Source organism: Myotis daubentonii, chromosome 19 (genome assembly GCF_963259705.1).
Source record: "Myotis daubentonii chromosome 19, mMyoDau2.1, whole genome shotgun sequence".
Classification (NCBI taxonomy): Eukaryota; Metazoa; Chordata; class Mammalia; order Chiroptera; family Vespertilionidae; genus Myotis; species Myotis daubentonii.
Window position 1 is genome coordinate 29,267,226 of NC_081858.1, and position 17,741 is coordinate 29,284,966.

A 17,741-nucleotide genomic window follows, 5' to 3' on the forward strand; every position below is an offset into this window, starting at 1 on the left:
GTTCTGAGGCTCCACTCAGTCACCTGCCCGTTCTTCCAACTTTGGGTCCAAGTCTTACCTTTGCTGCTGAGACTGCCACAGAGTCGGTCTCACCTGTGGGAATGCGGTTAATGATCATGTGCTCCCCTCCCCGCAGGAAAACCAGATCCATCAGCGGATAGCCGAGCTGAGGAAGGAAGGCCTGTGGTCCCTGAGGCGGCTGCCCAAGCTGCAGGAGGCCCCGCGTCCCCGTGCGCACTGGGACTACCTGCTGGAGGAGATGCAGTGGATGGCCACCGACTTCGCCCAGGAGCGGCGGTGGAAGGTGGCTGCTGCCAAGAAGGTGGGTGAGCTGGGACCCCTGGGTTGTCTGTTCACTTGGGGAAGACAGTAGTGAGCCTGGGTCTCCCCAACCAGCGCCGACGGCCCGCAGAGCATGCATCTCGGAGACGGTGTGGTCCTGGGCTGGGAACATGTGAGGAGCTTCGTGTCGCCCTGGCCGGGGCCCCGGTTGGTGGGCGCACCGTCCATGCACTGGCGGGTGCAGGTTGGCTCCTCAGTCAGCGCAGGAGACAACTGATGGACGTTTCTCCTCTCCTTCTCCCTCTGCCTTCCTCACTCTGAAATCAGTTTTGCTTTTAAATGAAGCTTTAAAAAAAGAAACCCGTGTCCTTTTTGCCGCGTGACTGACTAAAACACAAAACCCTTAAACCTTCCCCTGCCAGCTCATCAGGACGGTGGTGCGTCATCACGAAGAGAAGAAGCTGCGAGAAGAAAGGGGCAAGAAAGAGGAGCAGAGCCGGCTCAGGCGGATCGCTGCCTCGGCTGCCAGGGAAATAGAGTATTTCTGGTCCAATATCGAACAGGTAAACCTGACATTTTAATGGGGCCCGAGACCTAGACTGTTGGGGCTGGTGAGGCAGAGCCCGCAGCGTCGCTGAGGAGGGTGCGTGAGGGTGGGTTCCGCCAGCATAGCCCTCGGACTGCAGCTCCTTAGAAGGAAGGTTCTTGCTCTGCCTGTGGCTGTGCGTGGACACGTGGACACGCGTGGCTGCTGCTGGTGCTGCATGAAGCCCATTGTCCCCGAGAGGCCTGCGCACGGCTCCTCGGAGGGGGGCAGGTCACCAAGGAGCTGCTCTCCAGAATGGCAGCACTTGCTCCACTCCCTTTTGAAAGCGTTCTGAGCTCAGCACCTGATGGGCCTGGGGCAGATACAGTTCGCTGCAGATCAGGGCGAGCCAGCCGTGTGCTTGCAGACCCGTGTGTGAGTGTCTCTGTTGCTGAACGTTCTAGAGCCGGTTAACTTACATCCTCGGACACGTGCTTGTGTTTAACTCATATTCAGGTTGTGGAAATCAAACTACAAGTTGAATTAGAGGAGAAGAGGAAGAAGGCCTTGCATTTACAGAAAGTTGCCAGGAAAGGTATGGTCCTGGGTAAAGCCTTCCCTCTCGCAGACCGTATTCTGCCCCAGTCCTGTGCTCGTCGGCACCTGGCGACACGGTGGCTTCCCAGGAGGCTGCCTGCTCTGGCCCTGCGCGAGCTTATGGCGCCTGGTGATCACCTTGCTCTCGGGACAGCTGCTCAGGCCGCATGTTCCCATTCTTTTGAGATTTGCTGGTTGAGTCCGAACCCCAGGCCGACCAGCTTTGGGGCCCTCACTCTCAGTTGAGGTCTGAGCCTGTCCCCTTTGGGCAGGGAGGTGGACGCCCTGAGGTGTGTGGCCCTGGGCCCCTGTGTGTGGCCAGTGCACTGCCTGACTGCAGGGGTGGGTGGGTGGGACACTGTGACTCCCATTTTCCGGGTGCGGAAACGGGGGAGAGGTGGCCACTGCTGAGGTCGCAGCTGTGTGACCAGACGGGGCAGAAGAAAGCTTTGCTGGTAGCTCCTGTCCCTCTCCTGGGTTCCTGCCGAGGTCTCAGCGCTGAGGGCTGGGAGCTGCCTGGGCACCTCGTGAAGGTGGCAGGGGGCTGGCTCTGCATTGTCCCCAGGTCACCAGGAGGGAGGGGGCACTCGCTGGGATGTCTCCTCAGCGGGGTGTCAGGAGGGCGTGGCCTAGACAGGCAGAGATGCCCTTGGCGCGGGTGGAGAACACGGTCACAGCCCCCGTCTCTCTAGGAAAGGAGCCGAGACCCAAGGGCCCCGAGGTGCTGCTGGAAGGTGTTCTGGTGAGTTCCGGCTGTCCCTGCACCGGTGGGCGGGGAGCATGTGGGTCTTACTGTACCGTGGAGCTCCCTGCTTCTATCTGGAGAGACTTGGAGATGACACGCGTCACTCCCTTGCACTGTGAAGTCGGGCTGCGTGGGGAAGAAACGGGTTCTCTGTAGCGTGGGGTTCACGGGGGCGTTGACTCGGATTTGGATGAGGTGCAGCACGCGTGTGGACTTAGCCACACCCAGGCCTGTCCTGTGACCGCGGTCTGGTGGCGGCGTGCTTGTCACGGGGCCACGGTGCCCTGAGGTGCACGCCCAACACAGTCCTGATTTGGTTTCCATCCTGGGCTTTGAGATCACATGTTGGCAATTTTTATCCTGACTCAGGACCCGGGAGCAGCTGGCAGGAAACGGAAAGCGAGCACGGCCCTCACTGATGACGAAGGTCTGTCCCCGTGAACTCACAAGCAGGGTGCCCACTTGTTGCAACCATGACCCAGAGCCACTGGGGTTGTTGCTAGCCAGGTGCCTCGGTGGGCAGTGGGCTTTGTGGGGAAGACACGAGGCGCTGGCCAGTGGAGCGGGGAGAGCCTAGGACTGAGGGCGAGTTCTGTTCATAAGGGAGGAGACACGATCAGTGCTGATGGGAAGGAGCCGGCCAGGGGCTGAGGCCGGTGCTGGGCGAGGTGTGGTCTGTCTGGCAAGGCCGCCTGGTGGTGAGGTTTGTGCCAGGGGAGGACGGCTGCAGACGCTGCTTTCCGCTGCGGCGCTGGTCGACGCTTCTGCACCAGGGCCAGGGCTCTGTGGGAGGGAGGCACGGGGGCAGGGCTGAGGTTGCTTTGAGGCAGTGGCTGCACAGCACAGGAGCCTGGTAGGTGAGCTGGTCTGCTGGGCAGTGGCTGGGGCTGTGGATGTGGGCGATGGCTCATGGACTGGCTGCAGCGGGCTCAGCAGTGGGTGGTTCCCTCCCTCGCTCCGGCCTGAGTGGGCTCGTCGTGTAGCAGCAGCCAGACTGCGTCCACTGAGGTGGGAGGCCAGTGTGGCCAGTCTCCAGCCTTCCCTGCGGCACGAGAGGCTGCATGTGGAGCCGGTGGAGCTGCGTCGTGCTTGGTGCGTGCCGCCCGTCTCGCTGACATTCGCTCTGACGTCACCATTGCAGTGGAAGACGAGGAGGAGACGATTGCAGAGGAGGAGGCGAACGAAGGGGCTGTGGACCACCAGTCAGAGCTGTCTAACCTCGCCAAGGAAGGTAGGCTGGGCCTCCTGCCAGCGTGCCGTGAACACCGAGCCAGGACAGGAAGCTGAAAGCCTGTGCAAGGCAGAACAGCACCTGGTGTCGAGTTCCCTGGGATCAGCCACGCTGCTGAGCGTAGAGTGCCCCCCCCTCCCCCCCGCGTCCCTGTCTCCCTCTCCCCGGGTCCCCGCCGGGATGCGTTCTGGATCTTGCGTCTATCACTCCTGCAGCTCTGTCCCCGCACCTGTGCCCTCCCTGAGCACACTGCTTCCTCCCCAGTGTCGGAGCCTCACGTGAACGTCCTGCTGTAGGTTCGCCCACTTGTCTTTCCGCTCAGCTCTTCTGCTGCCAAGTGTCATTCACGTTGTCATTTGCTGTGTAAACACTGGTTCTCGCTGCGCAGCAGCCACGTGCCCCTGTCCGCCCAGACGGTCTGCCGGGCAGTTGGTGGCCCCCGGTCCCTGCGCTCTGAGTGGAGGAGCGGGCTGGGGGGCGTGTGCACCTGGCAGCCTGGTGAAGTTGTGCTGAGTTTGGGTAGAATGGTGGCCGCCAGCTGCCCATCTCGGGTGCACTGGTGTCTGACTGCAACCTTTCTGCCCGTCGGGGTGAGGAACGGCGTCTCTTCCTGGGCTCCTGCCTGTCCTTTCCTGTCCTGGTTCTGGGCTTCCTTTTCCGTGTTGACGTGTAGGTGATCCTTGTGTGTCCTGGACATCAGTTCTTCGTCAGTTTTATGTGTTGCATTTTCCCATTTTCATTCTCCTTGTGGTAACGTGATGCACAAGTGTTCTTGATGTTAGTGCAGTCGCATTGGCCAACCTGGTTTATTTAAAAAACACACAACGCTCTCCCTAGCTCACAGGATGCCTCCTGTGTCGGCGAGCACGCTTTGTTCTTATGCTCATGTGCATGTCTCTGACGGGGAAGTGACCCCCTTCTCCTGTGCCCCCAGCTGAGCTGCCCCTCATCGACCTGATGAAGCTGTACGAAGGGGCCTTTCTGCCGACCTTCCAGTGGCCCCAGCCTCAGCCCGGCGGCGAGGAGACGAGTGAGGAGGAAGGTCTGTCCCGCGCCTGCCGGGGTTCGGCTTTCAAACAGCGACTCGCAGAGCAGGGGTCGGACAGAGCGGGCACCCTTTGGTCTGGTGACGGGAACGCTGGAGTTATGTGTGATTCTGTATTGAGTAGCGTTTCATTGAATTCTGTGCTTCCTTGTTTGTTGTTTATAAACTTGGCACAGTCATGAGAGCACTTGGTCAAGTTGTGAGCAGTTCATTTTCTCCAGGTTTGGAAAAGTTGTCATTTTATGGACCTAGATTTTCATCACATTTATTCAGGCTGTGCTGTTTAACACGCCTGCTTTAAGGAGTTCATTTTACTTGGATTAGACATTCCAAACACGCGCAGACGACACCAGGAGCCCTGCTTTCCTGCTGTCGCCCTGCTTGTTCTGATCATCAGACACAGTGCCTGGGCGTGGGGGTGGCCGCTGTCAGGACCCTGTTGCAGCAGGACCAGGGAGGCCCCGGCGGCCCCTTACTTGACTGGCCTCGGGGATGCTTGTCGTCTTTCCTTTCTTGGTGGTGGAGGGGAGTCAGGGACCCAGCAGGTGCCCATACAGCCACCTGTGGGAACAGCAGCTCCATTGCTGCGGAGGCCTCTCCAGGTTCACCTGGGGGCTTTCCAGAGTGGGCCGAGGTTGATAGTTTCGTAAGAGTTTTCTCTGTTTAACCAGAGCGCCCTCTTAGGTATGTAAAGTGGATCAAAGTTCAAAAATGGGTGCTTTATTCTGTATTTGGGTTCTGTCAGTTTGTTTAATGTTAAGTAGGCTCATGAAACTATGAAGGCTGCTGCAAACCCCACCTTTCCATTGCTCACAGAGGTGGAAGACGGCCCCGGCGACCAGGAGGGCCGCAGGGACGTGGTGCTCATAGACTCGCTGTTCATCATGGACCAGTTCAAAGCCGCCGAGAGAATGGGTGTCGGGAAGCCTCACACAAAGGACATCGCGGAAGTGACCGCCATGGCTGAAGCCATCCTGCCCAAGGGCAGTGCTCGGTTCAGCACCACGGTGAGCGCCCGGCGAGAGGCACGAGAGGCTCCCTGCTCTGCTCCCACAGAGCACTTGCCCCAGAAGGTGAACTCTGACCCTTGTCCTGTGGCCTGGAGGCTTTCTGTAGCTTCCCAGGCTGGAGACAGGGCTCGGGATCCCCGGAGGCAGCACTCACGGGCTGTCCCCGCAGGTGAAGCTGAATGCCCCGCCCCTGCTGCACGGCACGCTCAGGGAGTACCAGGAGATCGGCCTGGACTGGCTGGCCAAGCTCTACCGGAAGAGCCTCAATGGCATCCTGGCGGACGATGCCGGGCTGGGGAAGACGGTGCAGATCATCGCCTTCTTTGCCCACCTCGCTTGCAACGAAGGTAGGCGCGGGGACAGCAGGTGCTGCCGAGCCTGGCGTGTGGGCCAGGGTCTGGCTGAGCGAGGGTCAGGAGGGCCTGTTTTCTGGGCTCCTCGTGTGGTGCTTTCTCGTGGGGGTGGGGGCGCCTCGCGTCTGATCAGCCTCGGCCGTCGGGTGGGTGAGATCTTTCCCAGCCTGTCCTTTCCGCCTCTCGCTCGGTGGGGCTCCATTTCTAACAGACGTTACGGTCTGGTGTCTGTGATTCTGATCATTTGAGGACGCTCATTTTTTAGAGGAATGAGCTGAAACCACCTCGTTGGGGTGGTTTGGGCGTGTGTGTTGGCGAGGGTTGGGAGCCTCCACGTGAGTTGGTGTGGTGCTGTGGGAGTGCTCACCGGGGAGGGCCAGGCCTTGGGCTCCGAGGGCTGCAGGCTGCTGACTGCTTTTTCCTGAGCGTTGTTCCTTGTCAGCGGAGGTTCCTTCCCGTGCTCATGGGGTTGGCCATGTTTCTGAGTAAGCATTCCTTTTATTGGGTGATCACTCATCCAGCCACTCTGGCTGAGCGCCTCCTGAGAGTCAGGCCTGCCCCTGCGGCTGCTGGGAGTGGGGACGGAGGCGCCGTCCCAGTCCAGGAGCCGCGGTGGGAGGACGCCCCTGCACCCGCTGGACGGCTGCTTCAGTCCCGCTCGGGGACGCCTCCACAGCGCGTGCTGGTGCCTGGGCCTGGCGGGGGCAGTGTGGCTGAGAGGACGGCTGTGCCCCTTCCCCCCGCAGGCAACTGGGGCCCTCACCTGGTCGTCGTGAGGAGCTATAACATCCTCAAGTGGGAGCTCGAGCTGAAGCGCTGGTGTCCTGGGCTCAAGACCCTCGTGTATGTTGGCAGCCACCGAGAACTCAGAGCAAAGAGACAGGTACTTCAGCTCCAGCGTGAAGCAAAGCCAGACAAGAAACCATCTTAGTACGAGACACGTTTCACAATGTGCTTATTAGTGTAATTACTGTGAGACAGACACTGCCTTCAGGTCATTTTAGACATGCAGTTCCTCGAAAGCATCAACCGCCCTGCACGGAGGGCCCGTGTGTACACGCCTCACGGAGGGCCCGGGTCTACACGCCTCACGTCCCTTCCTGGAAAGGGAGGCGTTTCCTTCCAGAACTGATGGCCCTGCAGTGAGGGCTGTGGCCCTTGTTAGCTGCAGGCCGTGGGCTCTCAGACAGAGGAGACACGGTGCCTCCGGTCCCAGGTGTTTGTGGTGTGTGCGTGAGGAGCGTGGGGTGCCGAGCGGGCTGCCGTGTTGAGGAGCATTTACTGAAAAATTGACACCTCGAGATGCGTTGGGTTTCCACTGTCTGGTCACCAATTGTTGTAAAGCTTCTCAGGCAGCCAGTGGCAGCGCAGAGCCGCACGCCGCCTGCGGCCTCGGAGAGCATCTCGCCTTGCCCAGTCCTCCCAGGGTAGTCAGTCTCCACAGCGGTTGTTGGGGTCCCAGCACCGCCTCTGAGTGTGTCCACACGAGTGCTGGAGGCTCCTGGAGGAAGGGTCATAAAAATACACACGTGGGGTCTTTTTTGTGCAGAAATAGCGAGTTATCAAACAGTGAGGAGACGCCTGTGTTCTGTGCCGCAGGGATGGACCGAGCCCAACAGCTTCCACGTCTGCATCACGTCCTACAAGCAGTTCTTCCGGGGCTACGCGGCCCTCACGCGGGTGCGCTGGCGGTGCCTGGTCATCGACGAGATGCAGCGCGTCAAGGGCCTGAGCGAGCGGCACTGGGAGGCGGTGTTCACCCTGCAGAGGTCGGCCTGGCCTCCCGGGCTGTGGGGGGCTGAGGGTTCAGTGACACAGACGGCCTGTGTCCTTGGCACAGTCCCTCCCGTGAGGACACCAGAGCGTCCGTTTAGCGCAGCCATGTCCTCCAGGCACCCGGGGGGCGCCTAGTTACCCCGTAGACGTGCCTTGTCCTTAAACGTCTCAGACGCAGCAGTCCCAGCGGGGCTTTCAGACGTGGTCTCTGGTCTCGTGTGCAGCCAGCAGCGCCTGCTCCTGATCGACGCGCCGCTGCACAACACCTTCCTGGAGCTGTGGACCATGGTGCACTTCCTCATCCCGGGCCTCTCGCGGCCCTACCTGCACGTCCCCCTGCAGGCCCCCACCGAGGAGAACCAGGACTACTACCACAAGGTGGTCATCCGCCTGCACAGGGTACGTGCCCCCCGCCCCCCCCAAGAGTGCAGGGGCCTGCGGTGGTGTGCGGTGATGTCATCCCAGAGGGAGCCACGGCGTCTCCTTCCCCAGGTGACCCAGCCGTTCATTCTGAGGAGAACCAAGAGGGACACGGAGAAGCAGCTGACCAAGCGGTACGAGCACGTGCTGAAGTGTCGCCTGTCCAGTCGACAGAAAGCCTTGTACGAGGACGTCATCCTGCAGCCGGGGTGAGTGCACCGCCTGTGCTGGGTCCCCTCCACCTCTTCACCCCCACCCACGCCCAGGGCCAACCCAGGCGTGGCCGGCGCTCCGTGTCCATTCGCGCAGGAAACACGTCCTGACGGGACCTAGGACGTCAGGTGTCAGGCTGGTGTGGCCCCAGGATGGCTGCACAGCTGTCCCCGCTTGTCCACAGGGGAGCTGTGCCAGGGCCGCCTGGAGCTACACGACCCTTCAGGGCTGGACTGTCCATAGCAGACCTCTTCCCAGTCACGGCCGGAAGGTTCATGCTGACTGGAGGTCTCAGGACCCTCCCCATGCAGTTCCTTCTCTTTATTGAGTTGTGAGTGTCCGCCTTTCCCCTTAAAGGAGCACCTTCCGGCGTCTGGCCTTCCCACGTTGCCAGCATCACTGCTCTTGCTCTTTGGGGCCATTTTAAATAAAATAAGGGCGACTTGAACACGTGTGCTGATGCCAGGACAGTCAGTCTGCTCAAGTGACTAACAGCTGGAGTGTCTACAGCATGGGACGCTGAGCAAAGGGGTGACTGACACCCCCAGCAGGAGAGAGATCAGCACGCTGTCCAGAGCAGCACACAACTTCAGCCTAGACGTTGCTTATTTCTAGAACTTGGCATTCGATGGCTTTGGATTGTGGGTAGCTGACACCATGGGTCCATGGAGCCACGGGTCGGGCTGCTGCGTGCTGCCTGACCCTCCCCCGGCTCTCTGACTCCGTCCTGTCGTGGGGACGGAGGGAGCCTGAGGGTGACAAGACGGGAGTCGGGTCTCGGGGGCGGTGACGTAGCCGAGCTCGTCGGGGGCGGACGTGCATCCCTGTCGGAACTGGCGGGGCCGACGCTGAGTGCTCGTGTCTCCGTCAGGACCCAGGAGGCGCTGAAGGGCGGGCACTTTGTGGACGTGCTGAGCATCCTGCTGAGGCTGCAGCACATCTGTAACCACCCGGGGCTGGTGGAGCCCCGGCTCCCGCAGTCCTCGTTCTCGGCCCGGCCGCTGCAGCTCCGCTTGGCCTCCCTCGTGCTCAAGGCGCTCGACAGGGATGCCTGGACGGTAAGGAGGGACCTAGGAAGGTAGGTGTCTGGGTCCTGCGGTCCTGACACGGCAGCACCCAGCAGCCTTTGTGCCGTGTCTTCCCCTTGAGAAGCGTCCGTGTGGCGCTGACCTCGGGGCAGGCTCCTTGGCGTGGCGTGTGCTGTGGGACTCTGAGGAGGGGCGCAGTGTGGACGTGATGGGGAGCTGGCTACAGCGAGGCCGACCCCCCCTGGGGACACAGGCAGTGCTTGGGGCACAGGCCCAGAGGCCCAGGACCTGGGCACCTGCTTTGTGTGTTGGGGGAGCTGGTGCAGGTGCAGGTGCAGGTGCAGGTTGGGGTCAGGCCAGGGACTCGGTGGCTTCGGGTCCCCCTCCCTCGAGTAGGGAGGTTCAAGGTGTGACTAGTGAGTGTGTGACAGTCTGAGGACCCTGAGCGAGCAGTGTGCTGTGAGCGGGTCAGTTGCTGCTGCTGCCGTTGACCCGTGTCAGAGGGGCCGGTCCATCGGGGCCGCTTCCTGTGTTGTGCTTCTGAGGTGCCATGGAGACACTTTGTCACTGGACACACCTCTGAAGTGTGCAACGTGTGGACTTGTGTGTACATGGCCTGTGCAGCCGTCGCCCACGCCCGCCCAGCCTCAGGCAGCTCCTCTATCACTCTCTGTGGAGTCACCTCTTCCATGTGAACCATGCGCTGCACACACATGGGGCCAGACCATGCGAGGACTTTGGTGCCTGGCTTCCTGCCCTCGGGGCTGCTGGCCGTTTGCCATGTTGCAGCAGGCTTTCCCTCCTCTGAAGATTGAAGGGCTCCCCTGCATGCACACCGTTGTGCTTGTCCGCTCATCAGGTGGACGTGGCGGTTCCCACGTGTGGCCCTCAGCACACTGCCACGGGCCCTCGGGCAGTTTCGTGTGGGCGTGGTCATGGTTCCCTTGGGCGCAAGGCTAGGCCTGGAGGTGCAGGTCAGGTGTGACTCCGGTGAACTGCTGCCTGCTTTCCACGGCAGCTGCGCCCCTCTCCCGTCAGTGTGTACGGGTGGGAGGTGCCCCTTTCTCCACGTCCCCGCCCGCCCTGCTGTCCACCTTCCTCGGTTCTCACTCAGCAGTGAGCCTCCCCAGGGCTCTGCTGTGGGACGGGCGGCGTGCCACACAGCCACCTCCACTGGCACCAGCTCTTGGGCCTCCCGGGGTCTCCCCCACGCCACACAGACTTCCCTCTCCTCTGCCGGGCCTAGTCCGTCCCTGGGTGCTGCCTTCTCCATTCCCGTCTCAGCTGGGGAGAGGGAGGCACGCTGAGCCCCGGCGCGCGGCACAGCGAGGCCTTCAGGAGACCTCGTGGCACAGGGCCTGGTCTCTGTCTGCGCACCTGCTTGGATTCTTACTCGAGGCCTTTCCTCCTGTCCCACGTAGCTCGTTTTTTCCTTCTGCTCAGGAAACGGATCTTTCTCTATTTGACCTTATTGGCTTAGAAAATAAAATGACTCGCCACGAGGCTGAACTGCTGTGCAAGAGGAGGGTGTCGCGGAAACTCATGGAGGAGCTCTTCACCGCCCCGCCCCCGCCCGGCCGGCCCCCCGCGGTCCGACTGAAGCCCAGCAGGTGTGTGCGGAGCTGTTGCCGGCGGCGCCCCCTCTGGCCTGGCTGGGCCCTGGCCGTCGTGAATCGGCCCCTGGCTGTGGGTGGGAGTGACACTGAGAGGCTTGGGGCCCGGCTGTGAGAAGAGGCCAGTCGCCTGTTGGGTTGTCTGCTCTGGACGTGGCCAGGTGTCCTCTGCTCTCTGAGTCGCTCATTGTCAGTGGGAAGTGTGGGCTTGGCTCTCACCCGCTGAGGAGTGGCCCTTCACCGCCTTCACAAAGGGTTAGGATCGGGGCGGGGCCTGTGGGGAGGAGCTGGGACCAGTCCTCGGGCTGGGTCCGACCTGGTGGGGGGGGGGGGGCAGCTGTCCTGGCCGGGTGCTGGGGAGCGAGGGCAGAGGGCGCTGGAGGGTGGTGTGGGCCTGCGGCGAGCAGAGGGCTCCTGACTAAGTGAAGGGACCCCTGGGAGGATGACCGTCTGGCGGGCGCCTGGAGGCTGGGACGGGCAGAACCCGTCTGAGGATGAAGGCAGAGCCCACGGGGCTCAGGAGGGGCTGACCCCGGAGCGGAAACAGATGAAGTCCTGGGCTCGGCTAAAACGAGGGACGAAGCCAGCATTTCAGAGACAAAAGGCCAATTCTGCAAACCGGCAGCCATTCTTGTTGCCTCGTCTGTGTGTGTCTTCCGGGGCACCTGGGCCCTCGCCCGCACAGGCAGGGCCTGCAGCCCTCGGACCTGCACAGCGGCGACGGCGCTGCCTCTGCTGGTGTCGCACGGGCTTCACGGGGCGCCCTGCTCTGCAGTTCCCGGGAGAGCCGGCTGCAGAGGACACGGACGCTGTGAAGCCCGAGGGGCACCCGCGGGCCCTGCGTGGTCGCGCTCTGTGGTCGCGGAGGCTGTTCCGTCTGCCCTTCCTGTCCCTGTGCTCCGTCCCCTGAGGCTGCCACTGACCTTTCACCTCACTGCTTCCTCTAAACCAGTGGTTCTCAACCTTCCTGATGCCGCGACCCTTTAATACAGCTCCTCATGTTGTGGTGACCCCCAATTTCATTGTTACAAATTGAACATAATGAAAGCACAGTGATGAATCACGAAAACAGTATGTAATTATAGATGTGTTTTCCGTTGGTCTTAGGCCGCCCCTGTGAAAGGGTCGTTCAACCCCCAAAGGGGTCGCGACCCACAGGTTGAGAACCGCTGCCCTAAACAGTCATCTGGACTTGGTGTGCCAGATGCCTTTCCTTGTCCACTCTGATAGGAACCTAATTGAAGTAAAATCACACCCCATCACGCAGGCACGGGGGCCAGTACTGCCCGGGCCCCCCCTGCTGTAACCAGCAGCCGGAGTGGGAGCCTGCTGCTCGGGGCGGGCACCCCCCAGGCCTGCTGCAGCGACGCTGTGTCTTCCCGTCCACACGCGTCTAGGTTGTTCCAGCCTGTGCAGTACGGCCAGAAGCCCGAGGGCCGCACGGTGGCTTTCCCCAGCACACACCCGCCCCGGACGGCCACCTCCACGGCGGCCACGGCCACGCCACAGGGCCACGTGCGAGGACGGCCGCCCATCGCCACGTTCTCTGCCAACCCGGATGCCAAAGGTATGTCTTGTGTGGTGGTGTGTTTGCCACGGAGGGTGCTGCCTGGCCCCTCTGACGAGGGACCTCCATTCTGCAGAAGAGGCCTGTGCAGCCCTCGCACGAGTTGGAGGCTTTTTTATGTCTTTAAACTGGATTTTAGAAGGCGGTGCACGCTTCGTGCAGGCGTTGTGTGGTGTGGCAATGAGGATGCTCCTGGGGGAGCTCCTGGAGGGAACTCGCCTCTCAGGCTTCCGAGGAGGTGACTGCTGTTTCCTGCCCTGCTTTGCCGTCACCTGATTCACAGAGGATGGGGCAGGGGCGGACAGGTGACGCGGGCCGTGCTCCAGCCCGTCAGCGGGTCCTGGGCCGTGTGCCGGCGGCTTCGAGTGTTCAGAGCTGCTTCGTGCAAGCGCCCCTGGTGCAGCTGGAGGTGCAGCCTCTGTGTGCGCCGTGTGGGGGGTCAGGGTTCCCTCTGGTGGACACGGGTTTACATGGCTGACTTCTAACACTGTTCACTGCAGGAATGTACTGCCGTGTAGGCTGCTGGTTCGCGCCAAGTGGAAATAGTTAACAGCGGATAAAAAATCATACCTCTCTGTCTAGAGCACATTGGCCTTCACCCCCCTTTTTAGAGAGAGCTTCTCATTTGAGAGACAGTATGAAATGTTTGTTTTATTTCTTTAAAATTCGGGTTAAAGTACTGCGTTGCATTGAGAACCTCTAACAGCTCTGCACAAACCACCCTTGTTGATTGCAGCGGCAGCGGCCCCCCAGGCTCCCACCGGTGCTCCGAGACCCCAGGCCACCTCGACCTGCAGCACAGCTCCTAGCCCAGCCCATCCTGCGAAACTGCGGGCTCAGACCGCGCCCCAGGCCTCCGCCTTGGGCCCGTCCCAGCCCCAGCCCCAGGCCCCCTCGCATCCGGCCGGGCAGAGCACGCTGCCTCAGGGGCTGCTGCTCACCTCGCAGGCCCAGGCGCGCCTGCCCAGTAAGTGGCCTCGCCTCTCCGGGGCTCTGCCCTGCTCCCAGGAAGCTGTGCTCAGACCAGCAGTGTGAAGAGCCTCTCTGTCCACTCCTGTCCCCCCAAGCCGGCGCTGCCTTTGCCGTGCTGTGGCCCTGCTGTCCTTTCCGGCCCTAAATCTCGGCCAGTGCCCAGGGCCTGTCCTTTCTCTGCCTTTTCTCCTGACCCCGTCCCGTCCGTCCGTCAGCTCTGCCTTCCTCCCGCACTCGCTCTGAGCTTCGTGCCTCCCTCACTGTGAGCCGGGCGTTGGCCCAGGGCCGAGATCAGCTGGGGGCAAAGGGGTAAAATGAAAGCGGCCGCTTCCTGGACAGCCATGTGCCGAGTGTTTGGTTTCTAAAACCAGGACTTCCTTTTCGTCTCTCGCTGTTACAGATTTAAACCTGGGATGACTTATTGCTCATCTGAGACATTTAATAATAATTCAATGACTAAGATCTCAATTTTATTAACTACTAGAGGCCTGGGGCACACAATTCATGCAAGGGGCTCGGCCCTCGCAGCCCCGGCTTCGTCCGGAAGGATGTCTGGTCTAATTAGCATATTATGCTTTTATTATTATAGATTTTAATAGAATTTTTCATTGTGACCAGTGAGATTAGCATATTTCCAAATTTCACATGGACCCTGTCCATTCTGCTGTGGAAGGTGCCCTTCCTGGCACAGCCGCCTGGTCTCAGGTGCTGCTCGGACACTCGCTGTGGGATGACGGGCGGTGCCGAGGCCTCTGGAGGGGAGGGGAGAGGAGCGTGGTGTCCTGAGGACCCCGCGTTCAGGCTGGGTCTGCAGTCCTCTCGTCTGCTGCCCGCAGTCACCGCTGGGCCCCCCGCCCGTGGGACGTGTTTCTTGGCCTGGGACGGGGCTTTTGTGGCTGTGCTTGGGGCATCGTCCACCAGGTCGCCTTCCGTCTGGTGGCCTTCACCTCTGTGTGGACCTTGAGGGCTAACGGGACTCACTCTCTGCCTCTCCTTTCTCACTTTCCTGTCCTTAGTCACGGTTCTGTGCGCAAGATTCCTGGTGTTTTTCTTGTCTTCTGCTAATTGTTTTTATCACTAATAATTCTTGAATGGGTTTTCGTAGGAGGAACGTTTAGACTCAAATATCAACCACTGGGTAAAAAAACCTTTAGTCCTGTGTAATCACGGCCTTTTTGAATGAAGTGCTTGTGACTCCATCTGAATTGTCTCGAAGCTCCAGCCGGGACGTGTTTCTGTACTGACTGCGGGGGGAGCGTGGGTCATGCCTCCCTCTGAGCTCAGCTGCACGAGGCTTCCCGCTGGGGAGGGTCTCTGACGCGGAGGCTGCCCCGAGGCTGCAGAACGGGCTCTGCTCTGTGACGGTGGCCGCTTGCTCCCTGGTTGGGGAGGGAAGGAAAGTGCCCCTCGCAGTGTGGGTACTGTCATAAAGTCCACCAGTTACGATGGCAGGAGTTAACCATTAAAATCTGATGTTAACTGGGTCTTCTCTTTCCTATTAAAATCGCTCTTTCCTGAAAGTGTCATCACTGTTCTCTGATACTTCTGTTTATTACCCGAGGTCGTTCTAGACGACAGCGTCACATTCGAAAACTTTCCGCAGACGTTTCATTCCCCTTTCCTCTGTTCCCTTAGGTGGGGAGGTGGTCAAAATAGCACAGCTGGCGTCACTCGCAGGACCGCCGAGTCGCGTGGCCCAGCCAGAGACCCCGGTGACGCTGCAGTTCCAAGGGAACAAGTTCACCTTGTCCCACAGCCAGCTGCGGCAGCTCACCGCCGGCCAGCCCCTGCAGCTGCAAGGTGAGCCCCACCGCCCCGTGCCTCCCTGGACACCACAGCGAGCCTGGCCCGAGGGGCTGGGAGGACCAGTGGGTAATGTGTGTGTACCTGGCTGCCCAGTCCTTGACATGGGCTCAGTAGATGGTAATCATTTAAAAAACCTACCCTTTGCCCAGCTGACAGGGCTCAGTGGTTGAGCGTCGACCTAGGAACCAGGAGGTCATGATTGATTGCCGGTCAGGGCACAGGCCCCGGTTGCGGGCTCCATCCCCAGTGTGGGGCGTGCAGGAGGCAGCCGATCCGTGACTCTCTGTCATCATTGATGTTTCTGTCTCTCTCCCTTTCCCTTTCTCTCTGAAATCTATAAAAAATCTACCCTTTGATAAAAGTTTCCTATTTTTAAAATCAGAATAGAAACACTTGCTGCTGCTGCTCTGACTGTGACTGTGAACTGTTAAAAGGCCCAGGGCTGCAGCCGCGCTCACAGGTTGCGGTAGCTCCAGGCCAGAGCTCCCGTGGCCGAGGGCGATGAGTCCGTGGCGCGGCTGCTGTTTGAAGAAAGGATGGCGCGTGCTCCCGCTAGTCCTGAGTGACCACGGGGCAGCAGCTCAGTCACGTGTGTCCCCCTCAGTTGTGGGTTTGGGGTCAGGGGTGGTGTCCTCAGCAGCCCTGCCCGCACGTGTCTGGGCCCTGGTGAGCATGGCTCCCGGTGGTGAAGGCCACTGGAGAGGCACAGCTGGCAGAGCGGAGGCCCCTAGGAAGCCTGCAGCAAAGAAACGTTCAATTGGTCTAATTTCCTGCTTCTCCAGGTTTTGGTCCAAGGGGCCAGGCCATCCCTGGGGCTGCGGTTTCTTGGGACGTGGCAGGTTCCTGCGGAGCAGATGGGGAGACTCGGTCACACCGAGGCTGAGTGCCGGCTCCGCAAGCAGAGCCACGGCGTTTGCCCTTAAACACGCCAGCCTTTTCTTCATCCGCTGGCGGCTCGGCCAGCGCCAACCTGTGGTCAGGCGGCTGGCACCTTCCCTGGGACTCAGGCCTCACCCGACGTGACCCACCCTGAGCAAGTGCCCCTTGCACTGCCCCGAATTCCTAGGAATTTCTAGGAATCGATGAGCTTCCTTTTGACATTAAGAAAAACGACATTGTTTCCTTTTTTTTACTATTTATTGATGTCAGAGGAAGGGAGAGAGAGAGAGAGACATCCATGATGAGAGAGAATCACTGATTGGCTGCCTCCTGCACATCCCTGCTAGGCATCCAGCCTGCAACCGGGCATATGCCCTGACCTGGAATCAAACTGACCTCCTGGTTCTCAGGTCCACGCTCAACCCCTGAGCCTCACCAGCTGGGCTGCTTCTTAGAGTTACATTCGTTGTGAATAAAGTGTTTTCCTTTTTCTACAAGTAACTGAACTTTGCATTGCCATGGGGGAGCAAGTGTGGTTTCGGAGATGAGGTTTGTGGCCTGTGTCTGCACCCTTGGAGAGGGCGTGACTGATGGCCCTGGCACCCGTGTGATTACAGGCAGCGTCCTTCAGATCGTGTCCGCCCCCGGGCAGTCCTACCTGCGACCGCCAGGCCCCATGGTGATGCAGACCGTGTCTCAGGCGGGTGCCCTGAGTGCCCTGGGAAGCAAGCCCCCGACCAGCGGCCCCGGCCCCGCTCCCGTGGCCCCACCAGGTAGAGTGCTCTGAGCAGGGGGAAGACTGGCTGTGAGGCCGCCTCTGGCTCTCTCCCTCGCAGGTAACGGGAGGCCTTGAGGATTCTGGCCGTGGGGCCTCAGAACCTGAAGGTCCCGTGTGGCCGTGTCTGATTTCCACGGACACCAGTGTCCACTGGGTCTCCGTTGTTGTTGGCTCTCAGAGTTACTGGTTGACACTCACCGGCCTCCACTCACTGTAGGTGTTGGTTCTGGTGCTAGGATTCCCCTCGGGACAGACAACGAGGCGGGGTCCTCGGTGCGAGACAGATAATGCTGCCTCTTGCCTGGTCCACAGCCTGCTTCCTGCCAGGGTCCTCTTGCTCCCTGGACCCTCTCCTGCCGAATCACCGCGACTCTCCCCGGTGCCCCCTAACCAGGCCCCTGGGGCCATCCCCGAGCACACGTGTCAGGGCCAGCAGCAGCCCTGACCGTTTGGGGGTGGCTTTGTGCTGGTCTGGAGGGCAGCTGACTCCTGGCCTGAGGGCCGCCAGGTTGATGCTGAGGAAGGGCCAGGGCCCTGGTGGCTGGTGTGCCGGCGTGAGGGCCGTGAGGACGTCGCACAGGGCATTCGCCACGGGAGGAGACAGGCTAGCGCTCGCTCAGAATGTGGCCAGAGGGCAGGGGTGCCTCACGGGTTCTGACCAGTGCAGGCGTGAACGTGCAGGGAGAGGCAGCAATGAGCTGAGGGCGCGCTGGGGGCAGCTGGTGCGCAGCGTCCGGAGCTGTTTCCAACCTTGGTTTTGATTTGCAGTTGGTGTGCCTGGTCGAGTGGCGGTCAACCCCCTGACTGTGGGAGAACCCGGCCTGGCCCCCAAACCAGCGTCTCCCATTGGGGGGCCCACCCAGGTACTGAGCACCTCCCCGGGCGCGTGGGGCCTTCCGA

At 60.8% G+C, this 17,741-nt stretch overlaps 1 protein-coding gene across 18 annotated transcripts in view; it reads left to right on the forward strand.

The window, feature by feature from the left end:
• Positions 1 to 17,741, forward strand: part of EP400 (E1A binding protein p400) — a 58,796-nt gene that overhangs the window by 20,091 nt on the left and 20,964 nt on the right. For 15 of the 18 annotated variants that reach the window (XR_009450176.1, XM_059677212.1, XM_059677215.1 and 12 more), the window contains 20 exons: positions 137 to 322; positions 705 to 845; positions 1,325 to 1,403; positions 2,098 to 2,147; positions 2,520 to 2,577; positions 3,292 to 3,381; positions 4,316 to 4,423; positions 5,243 to 5,433; positions 5,606 to 5,783; positions 6,536 to 6,672; positions 7,389 to 7,558; positions 7,790 to 7,964; positions 8,058 to 8,194; positions 9,070 to 9,256; positions 10,670 to 10,836; positions 12,237 to 12,406; positions 13,143 to 13,373; positions 15,014 to 15,178; positions 16,681 to 16,836; positions 17,610 to 17,704. Coding sequence is in view for 17 of the 18 variants with exons in the window: in XM_059677212.1 (XP_059533195.1) it covers positions 137 to 322; positions 705 to 845; positions 1,325 to 1,403; positions 2,098 to 2,147; positions 2,520 to 2,577; positions 3,292 to 3,381; positions 4,316 to 4,423; positions 5,243 to 5,433; positions 5,606 to 5,783; positions 6,536 to 6,672; positions 7,389 to 7,558; positions 7,790 to 7,964; positions 8,058 to 8,194; positions 9,070 to 9,256; positions 10,670 to 10,836; positions 12,237 to 12,406; positions 13,143 to 13,373; positions 15,014 to 15,178; positions 16,681 to 16,836; positions 17,610 to 17,704 (2,871 nt within the window). In the remaining variant the exon portion in view is untranslated. The remainder of the gene's footprint in view (positions 1 to 136; positions 323 to 704; positions 846 to 1,324; positions 1,404 to 2,097; positions 2,148 to 2,519; positions 2,578 to 3,291; positions 3,382 to 4,315; positions 4,424 to 5,242; positions 5,434 to 5,605; positions 5,784 to 6,535; positions 6,673 to 7,388; positions 7,559 to 7,789; positions 7,965 to 8,057; positions 8,195 to 9,069; positions 9,257 to 10,669; positions 10,837 to 12,236; positions 12,407 to 13,142; positions 13,374 to 15,013; positions 15,179 to 16,680; positions 16,837 to 17,609; positions 17,705 to 17,741) is intronic. The other 3 variants (XM_059677227.1, XM_059677228.1, XM_059677230.1) reach the window with 1 other exon arrangement.